Genomic DNA, 9,746 nt, shown 5'->3' with positions numbered 1-9,746 from the left:
GTTTATATACATGATACTAGTAAGAAACATTAGGACAGGGAATGGAAGGCACCCTAGTGCACTTATGAAAGCCCCCAATTCACTGCAAAACCGTCAACCACCTTAGAAATGACTTTATTGTAATACAGCGGTGCCCAACCTTTCCGACTTTGCGGACCGGCGGTAACAGCAGCGGCGGGGTGGGGCAGAGAAATGGGAAAGGGAGATGCCAAGGCAGCGGGCTCGCAGTTGCATTTGCGCAAATTGAGTTTTGAACGCGCTCCCCCACCTGCCCGCCCGCTCGCCCGCTCGCCCTTTCGTGGCCCGGTTCCGAACGGACTGCGGTCCCGGGACCCCTTATTTATGTAAATGATAAGTGATTGGTATGTTTTGTGTTAAGTCACAGTTATTTTATTATTTTGACAAGATAAGTTTCTATTCTCTAATCCAGGGTTTTCCAACCTTGACAACTTTAAGACTTGTGGACTTCAACTCCCAGAGTTCGCTAGGATTTCTGGGAGTTGAAGTCCACAAGCCTTAAAGTTGCCAAGATTGGAGACCCCTGCTCTAGTCCCAGAAATAAATGTCTTTGATAAACGTTCAAAGAAAACCAAAAGTTTAAAACTAAAGGCAGGGGCCAAACAAGTCCGAGCACTGATTCCAAATCACCAAGAACATTTCCAAGGTTTGTTTATTTTACTAACATAAATAAAATTTCGGGAGGTTTTTAAGAAAAAGGATCTTTTCCAGATGGAATTAGTGGCTCTTAACTGGCAATTCAGAGGCTAGGGGGAAAAATCCGAACTTATTTCTGTATGATGCTGAAGCAGAAGGCGGGCTTGAGCGGAATAAACAACCTAAAGAAGAGTATCTATATGGAGATTCTCAGTCATCCGGGGCATGGTTGTCCCAAAGATGCTTTTTCAAGAGGCAACTGGACTTTGTTTTTTTTTCTTTGAACATTTTTCGCATCTCACCCAAGAAGCTTCATCAGCTCTGACTAGATGGTGGGATTCAGTCAGAGCTGAAGAAGCTTCTTGGATGAGAAGCGAAAAGTGTTCAAAGAAAAAACCCAGAAAGTCCAGTTGCTCTTGAAAAAACATCTTTGGGACAACCGAAAGAAGACAAGTCTTTTTCTCGAGAGAAATTTAAACAATTTAAATTGTTATGAATTGAGCCCTCCCTTTGTTATTGGTGCGTAACGTGATGAGCTCGACAGCATTGAGGGGAGGAAAAGGCATAAAACCAGGGAGGGAAAAAACCAAAACCAAACATCTCAAGCGATTGGCCGAATCTTTGTTCACAGCCGCTTGGCGATTGGAGGAAAAAGGTCTTACGTAAGAAACGTGCGGTCTTCTGTCAATCCTCCTGATTGGCGGAGGGTGCTAGTTTGAATTCTCGAACGGCGGTTGCGAATCTCGATTTCTTTCTTGGGAGGGAATTTGTCTACAGTATTCCTTCCCGGTGGGCGAAGGCCCTTCTGGTTGTTAACTGGAGACGTTGACGACAATCGTTTCTCCCCATATGGAGGAAAGGAGGCAGGGTGTGGGACCAGCCGGGCTTCGGGAGCCGTGTCCTCCGGAGCGGAGCAAGCGCAGCGCTGCCTCTCCAGGCTGCGAGGATGGAAACGACGCCGTGCTGTCACTCGGCCACTTCTCCCGGCCTCCCTTCCTTAGTTTCGGCTCTGTCCGCGTCGGGACTTCCTGCGTTCGCCGCCTGGCCGTGGAGAATCCCAATTCGGAGGCTGTCCGCGGAGCCGTCTTCCGCCCGCCGCCCGCCTCCAAAGGCTTTACGGTGGAGCAGGACGGTTTCCTTCTTCAGGTGCTTTTTTTTCTTTAAAGCAGGGGAAGGTGAGGCGGTCTGGGAAGGGTCGGCTGAAATGCTAGCCTAAGCCGCAGGCGGACGGGTGTTTACGTTCGTGTAGCATCGGTAGCCTGAAAGATTGCCCGATAGGTAGGAACGGTTAAATGGCAACGGCAAATGTAGCAATGCGCCGCAGTTATCTGTAGGTTTTACTCTGTGACTTTCATCGGTCAGGGACGTTATAGAATAATCTTCAATTTATGGATGACGTCTGCTGATGCTCTCCCAAAATCCTACTTCTTTTTAAAGGGTATGGTAAGTTAAAAGATAGTGAACCTTGGGGTATATTAATGGTTAATAAATGTATAGCCTCCCCAAACGAGGCTCTTTCTATGAGGATTGTTTTTGGTAGGGTGTAAACTTGGATTATAGATAGTCCTCGATTTACAATAGTTCATTTAGTGACCGTTCAAAGTTAGAATGGCACTGAAAAAAGTGACTTATGACAGCTTTTCATACTTATGCCATTTCCACCATCCCCAGGACCATCTGGTCAAAATGGAGAAACATAGCAATTGATTTGTATTTATGACTGTCACTCTCAATGTCATGTAATCACCTTTTATGACCTGACTAGCAAAGTCAATTGGAAAGTTTGTGTTACTAACTAAAATTGTTACTTAACAACTATGACAAGAAAAGTGGGGAAATGGAGCAAAATTTATTTAACAAATATGGCAGTTAATGGAAATTTTGGAGGTAAATTGTGGTTGCAAATCAGGGACTTCTTATATTAGGACTTGTTAAAAGAATTTTCCCAATCCCTTTTCCAAGCTGGGATAAAAATAAGGTGCAAGGTACATTGCATGTGAAAAGGAGATCCATTTATTCTCCCAAAGAGGCTTGTTCTTGGCTGTAGGCTGCAGAGAAAATGGGCTACTTTTATAAGGCGACTGATCCTTGGTATGGACTTAGAGGGGGCGGGAGTGCCTCTTGCTGTATCTGGACCATCCTATTTGTGGGTATGGGGAAAGTGACTGAATAGGTTCTTTGGTTAATACAGTGGTACCTTTACTTAAGAACTTAATTTGTTTAGTGACCAGGTTGTTAAGTAGAAACGTTCTTATGAAGAAGCAATTTTTCCCATAGGAATCAATGTAAAAGCAAATAATGCATGCAAACTAATTGGGAAAGAAATAAAAGCTCAGAATTTGGGTGGGGAGGAGAAGGAGGAAGAAGAGGAGGAGAGGAGAGTTGCTGCCAAAGGAAGAAGGTGAGGTGAAAAAATCCAAAACTTTAAGGCTTAAAAAAAAGGGGATTCTGAGGCGTGCATACCAAGTCTTGGTCTATTGAGAGTTAGTTTTGAGTAGTGAAGGATTGGAAGTTAGGATGGTTGTGAGCGATGGTGGTTTGAAGGTAGTGGTTAATGAGGGGTTGATCTTGGTTGAGGGTAGATTGGAGGTTTTGGTTGATGATGGTTTGGGGGTTGGTTGGTGGGTTGCGTAAAGTGGTTTTGATACAGCCGGCATGGTAGTTGATATAAAGATCAGTTTGGCCTTGGTCTTGACGTTTTTTTAGATCTGCTCGTAATTCATAAGTCCGGTCTAAACTGAAGTTTTTTAGGGTTTGAGTCATCTCTGTTTAATGAGTTTATGGTCCTAATGAATTTGCGTTTGCTAAGTTCATTTGTGAGAACCACTGTACAGAATTTGGGGGCTACTGAACCATCTCTATATTTGTATTCCGGGCCATCTCTGGTCACTTCAATGATTTCATCAGCTGGAAAATTGGATGTGATGATTTTTGAATTTGGTCTATATCAGGTTCATTAGTGACTTCAAGCCCAAATACAATGGCATTATTCTGTTTTTGTTCATGTTCCATCCAGGGTGTCTCTAATGAGTAGGGAAATGACATTAGGATGGTTTGAGGTAGTGGATGTTGTGACTGAACATATGGTGGAGGTGGCAGTTGAAGGGCATATGGTTGAGGTGGTGATTGTTGCTGAGTTAGAGTATGATTTAGATGAATTGGGTTTCCTTTTGATTGTGCTGTGACTTTATTATCCAAAGATGTGAAGAATGCTTGCAAGCATTTTTCAATGTGGGCTTCCAAGCGTTCTTCAATGCGTGATTCGATGGAATCTATGAGGACTTTTTGTGAGGCTATGGTTGTTTCGAGGTTTTGAAATTTTATTCACATGGTGATTAGGTCATTCATTATAGGTAAACATGAAGAGCAGAAATGTAGAAATTAGGAAGTTTTTTGTAGAAAGTTTTGCTAATTTCCAGGCAGGTATTATGGATGTAATTATGGCACATTTGGCATTAAGTGCATTCTTTAGACAGTAGGTAGTAAACTTTTTTATTTGTTAAGGTCAGTGAGGTTAAGTATCTTGGGGCTTCTGAAGTTAGTTGCAATCAGGGATTGTTTCTGAAGTTAGGAGCAATCAGGGATGATTAGGCTGGGCTATTGGAGTTTATGGTAGTCTCTGGAGACTGAGATGATTCTGCTGAGCTCCAGTGCCCCTCGCACCCAATTGATTTATTTATTTAAATTATTTGGTCCCTTTCACCTATGGGATCAGGTGGTCTCTGTTCGAAGAGTGGCTTTGTTTGAAGCCACGGGGTTAAAGTTTCTTTAATGGTGGATGCAACTTTCAACAGAAGCTAGATTTGCAGGATGGGTCTTCGGGAGTCAGAGCTTTGAGGAGAAATCTCTGGGCTTCTGGAGTTTAGAGGTGGAATCCTCCTGAAGATTACCTGATGGCTCTGTAAAGGTGAGGGAGGAGGAAACAGCTGGGCGATAGAGGCTCAGGAATCCCAAGCTAAGGGGGAAGAAATCAGCTGGGCGTCTGTCTTGGGAAGGGTTTTTTTGAAGGCTCCGTGAGGGGGGGAGGTATCAGCTGGGCGAAAGGAGCTCAGGCTAGTATTTCTGCATATAATGTTGCCAAGAAAACTATATACAGATGGTATGTCTATGACCTTGAGCTTCACTTTAAGATGAAGAAAATCAATTTCAATTTGCTTATAGAAGAATTCTTTTTCCTTCCCCTCCTTTCCTTTTTCTCTTTGCCCTTGTTGGGAGAATTTGCCTGGGTTCCTTCCTGAGCTGGGAGAGCATTATCAATTTTCCTGGGAATGTATAACCATCCCCCAAATCAAGTATGGCTGCTTTTGGGGCAAATGGCAACAGACTGTCCATCAGCAAGATTTTTATATGATTTCAAATCTTTGGTGAAAGACATGCTGTGAGGAAAATGTATGGTTTATGACTGGGAGAAAGAAAAAAAAAGTAAAAAACATGGCTTTTTATAGTTATAGGAAATATCCTTGTTATCTCCTTTATCAGAAAAGATCTTCCTGGCCAGGGCATGGTGTAAAGAGCATGGGCATAGGTGTCAAAATTTGCAAGTCTTTTAAGTGGTGATTGATTCCAGGCTGCCTGTCAGGGTGCAATTACCTTTAAGGAGGTATTCTAGATAAGAAGGCTGTTAAAAGGCCTGGTGGGGCGAACATTTATAAATTGTTATCACCCTTTTCACAGATCCATATATTAGTGGCTGGTATGTTATTTGAACTTTGGAGACTTGTATAGGTTATTAAGAATTAAGTGTGCTTTTAGTGTTTTTGTAAACTAATGATGTTACATCTTGGTCTGAATTTATATGAGTACCTGGTATTATAAAAATATTGTGACAAAGTTGTCAATACAGTATCTTGCTTCAGAAGGGCATTTTCCTTTTTGGAATTGCATGGCATATAAATTGGAAATTAGAACTCATCAAATTTGCAGATGACACTAAGTGGCAGGAATAGCCAACGCCACAGAAGATAAGCTCAGTACAGTGGTACCTCGAGATACGAGTTTAATTCGTTCCGGACCTGGGCTCTTAAGTCGAGCAGCTCTTATCTCGAACGACTTTTCCCCATAGGAATTAATGTAAATAATTTTAATTGGTTCCAGCCCTCAAAAAACTCACAAAGTTAGTCTAAATTATGCAGAAAGACATGTTTTTAATGAAGAAATGTACATGTACATATAAATGAATAATGAAGTTTCTTTCACTTAACTTGTAAACTTTCTTAAACTTTTAAATTTACATATGTTCAACTTCTCTGCCACCCAATCCTGTAGGACAGAGGTCCCCAACCCTTTTTGCACCAGGGACCGGCTTTAAGCGATCAAGAGAGGAATGGGTGAATGAATGGATGGAGGGTGGGAAGGAAGGAAGGAAAGAGGGAAGGGACAGGAACAGAGGAAGGAAGCAAGGAAACTTATGAAAGGGGAGAGTAAGAGAGGAATGAGTGAAGGGAGGGAGGGAGGGAAGAAGGTGGGAAGGAGAAAGAAAAGAAGAAATAGAGGAAGGGAAGGTAAAAGAGAGAAAGAAAAAGAGAAAGAAAGAAAGAAAGAAAGAAAGAAAGAAAGGGGGAAGGGACAGGAACAGAGGAAGGAAGCAGGGAAACTTATGAAAGGGGAGAGTAAGAGAGGAATGAGTGAAGGGAGGGAGGGAGGGAAGAAGGTGGGAAGGAGAAAGAAAAGAAGAAATAGAGGAAGGGAAGGTAAAAGAGAGAAAGAAAAAGAGCAAGAAAGAAAGCTGCAAGCACCCCCCCGAGCCCCCCAGGCCGGCTGCAACCTTTTAAAACACGTGCGCCGCTTCGCAGCTGTCTCCTGAAGCCGAACGCGGAAGTTAGCGTTTGGCTTCAGGAGACAGCTCCTTGGCGCTTGTATCTCGAATTTGGGCTTGTAAGTAGAACAAAAATATCTCTCCCCTCCCAGCTCTTATCTCGAGTTGCTCTTAAGTAGAGCAGCTCTTATGTCGGGGTTCCACTGTATTCAAAAAGGATCCTGGCAGACTTGAACAATGGGCCCTTTCCAACAACATGAAATTGAATGTGGAAAAAAGTAAGGTTTTATATCTAGGCAGGAAAAAAGACATTAAGTATAAAGTAGGTGAATCCTTGCTCAAAAACAGTAACCGTGAAAGGGATCCTGAAGTCCTAGTGGATGATCACTTAAAATGAGCCAGAAGGGCACGACAGTAAAAAAGCTAAAATAATTCTTGGCTGTATAAAGAGAGGCATAGAATCAAAAGCAGGTGAAGTATTAGGACTGCTTTATAAGGCCACACCTGGAATAGTGTATCCAGTTTTGGTCGCCAGATTACAAAAAAGATGTTGGGACTTTGGAAAAACTACAAAGAAGAGCAGCTAAGATGATTAAAGGCATGGAGACAAAAACATGAAGAATAGGTGCAGGAATTGCATGTGGACAGTCTAGAGAGAAGGATTGACGTCATAGCAGTATTACAGTATTTGAGGGGCTATCACAAAGAAGAGGGAGTCAATTTATTTTTCACAGTGCCAGAAGGCAAGACAAAAAACAATGGATGGAAACTAACCAAGGAGAGATGCAACCTGGAATTAAGGAGAAACTTCCTAACAGTAAGAACAATCACTGGAACAACTTGCTATCTATTAGCAAATGTACCATACTCACAAAATATATAAGCATGATTTTATTTTCATACAATATTTTAAAGTGATATAAATCTATTTTATATTTAGGGCTACACCATGGAAGCCATAGTTCTGCTAGGGAAAACTCCTAAGTTTCAAAGCAAATTTGGAGATTGCACACAAAGCAAAATCTACCAGTGACTTTTCTGGAGAATGATACCATTAAATATGCTCCTGGGATATAACTTTTAGCATTCAAAGAAACTAGGTTCATACAAAATTGCACTTGTAACTGGATATATTCATCACACCAATTGTTTGTTTCATGTTTTTCTTTTGCAGCCTGGAGAGAGGATCTATATATTAATAACATGGACACCACTAGAAGGCGGCAAAGTTCGAGAGCTTATAACTTTTATTGTAAACGATGTTGTAAAACTTCAAGCAGTTTTGCTGGGGAATGCTGAGCAGCCTATAAAGAAAAAGGTAGGACACTCTGTAGGAAAGCCCCTGCCTCCCGAATAAAATAATCTTTATTCAGAATATTGTCCCTAAAGGAGGAGAAACATGTTAAAGGCAGAAAGTAGACCCACTCTTCCTGCTATAAGAAAACAGCCTTAGGCAAAAGCCAGAAAAGGCTAGCCCAGTGGTGGCAAACCTTTTTTTGTTTGAGTGTCAAAAGGGTATGCACATGCAAGATAGTGTGTGTGCCCACCCATAATGCAATGCCCTCCCCCTGTTTATGTGTACTGCCCCCGCCCCCACATGATTTACAACCTGTTGGCTTTCTATGAGATTTATGTTTTTAAGTGATCTTCATTTCACTTAGCAGAGTATTATCATAGCAGAATTGTGCAACAATGTATATTGGGTAAATAAATATACTGACTCCAATATAAGCTTATGTGATTTATTTCTTCTTTTTCATAGAACTTGTTTTATGTTTTCACAAATAACAACTTGACAGCAGAACTATACTTCTCTTCTGAAGTAATAACATGTACAGTGATCCCCCGGTTATTGCGTCCCCGACCATTGCGAACAGGGTAATTCGCGATTTTTCAACCCGGAAGTCAAAATACCATCTACGCATGCGTGCCGGGCACGCATGCGTAGATGGCAGCGGCTTCCCTGGGTCTTCCCCCTCTTGCTGGCGTCAGCGAGGAGTTTCCCCACCGCCCACGCAAACTCCTCGCTGCCGCTCGCCCGCCCTTCGCCTGCCCACGCCGTTCGCTCCCCCCTCTTGCTGTCGGGAGGGCGAGAAGCCCTCCCCAGCACCCGCTCGCCCGCCCTTCGCCGCTCGCCCGCCCTTCGCCCTGGCGGAGAAATTCCAGCCCCCACCTGGTCCCGCCCGATCCTCCTCCCTGAGGCAGCTCGCCCTCCCATGGCCGCTTCCTCCACCCTCTATTGCAAGCCCTCGCCACCGCAGCCAACGCGCGCTGCGATCTTCAAGCCCGGCTCCTTTCGGCCCAGCATCCCGGGCCAAGCAGTTGCCTTCCGTGACTGAGCCTGGCTGGCCCGGAAGATCGTAGCGCGCGTTGGCTGCAGCGGCGAGCGAAGCCAAGCCGGCAGCAATGTCGCCGCCGGTGCAGCCAACGCGCGCTACGATCTTCCGGGCGAGCCAGGCTCAGTGACGGAAGGCAGCCGCTTGGGCCGAGAGGAGCCGGCCTTGATCCGCCAACGCGCGCTACGATCTTCCGGGCCAGCCAGGCTCAGCGGATCAAGGCCGGCTCCTCTCGGCCCAAGCGGCTGCCTTCCGTCACTGAGCCTGGCTCGCCCGGAAGATCGTAGCGCGCGTTGGCTGCAGCGGCGAGCGATTTCGCCGCCGGTGCAGCCAACGCGCGCTACGATCTTCCGGGCCAGCCAGGCTCAGCGGATCAAGGCCGGCTCCTCTCGGCCCAAGCGGCTGCCTTGATCCGCTGAGCCTGGCTGGCCCGGAAGATCGTAGCGCGCGTTGGCTGCAGCGGCGAGCGATTTCGCCGCCGGTGCAGCCAACGCGCGCTACGATCTTCCGGGCCAGCCAGGCTCAGCGGATCAAGGCCGGCTCCTCTCGGCCCAAGCGGCTGCCTTGATCCGCTGAGCCTGGCTCGCCCGGAAGATCGTAGCGCGCGTTGGAGACAGGCTTTGAGTTTTGGCTGCGGGGCGAGGGAGTTAGGAAAGTCCTACTTCTCCCCCCGCAGCCAAAACTCAAAGCCTGTCTCCTGCTGCCCGGTTTAGCCAGGACACGAGCGGCGAAATGACTTGGAGGAATGTGAAGCTGAAACTGGCCGGTTTCAGCTTCACATTCCTCCAAGTCATTTCGCCGCTCGTGTCCTGGCTAAACCGGGCAGCAGGAGACAGGCGGTGGGCTGGGAGCCGCAGGCGAAAGGAGCTCGGGCATTGTTCTCCGGACCCCGCCCGCAGCCTGGAGAGGGAAAGGGCCGCCGCGGGGCTGAGCGGGCGGGGTCCGGAGAACAATGCCTGGCGCCGCGCTCCGATGCCCGAGCTCCTTTCGCCTGCGGCTCC

General features: G+C 45.7%; 1 protein-coding gene across 2 annotated transcripts in view; it reads left to right on the top strand.

Moving 5' to 3' along the window:
* The first annotated feature begins 1,314 nt into the window (after positions 1 to 1,314).
* The window catches only part of LOC139155875 (abnormal spindle-like microcephaly-associated protein homolog), a 44,881-nt gene continuing 36,449 nt past the window's right edge, over positions 1,315 to 9,746 (top strand). Inside the window, exons 1-2 of one of the 2 annotated variants that reach the window (XM_070731216.1) lie at positions 1,315 to 1,800; positions 7,584 to 7,727. In XM_070731216.1, coding sequence (XP_070587317.1) covers positions 1,504 to 1,800; positions 7,584 to 7,727 — 441 coding nt within the window. In that variant the 5' untranslated portion in view covers positions 1,315 to 1,503. Of the gene's footprint in view, positions 1,801 to 2,018; positions 2,098 to 7,583; positions 7,728 to 9,746 lie in introns of those variants that run through there. The other variant, XM_070731217.1, reaches the window with a different exon arrangement.

The sequence above is a fragment of the Erythrolamprus reginae genome, unplaced genomic scaffold (genome assembly GCF_031021105.1).
Source record: "Erythrolamprus reginae isolate rEryReg1 unplaced genomic scaffold, rEryReg1.hap1 H_8, whole genome shotgun sequence".
Taxonomy (NCBI): domain Eukaryota; kingdom Metazoa; phylum Chordata; class Lepidosauria; order Squamata; family Dipsadidae; genus Erythrolamprus; species Erythrolamprus reginae.
Note: the sequence above shows the minus strand (reverse complement) of the source record. Positions and strands in the feature narration are given on the sequence as shown.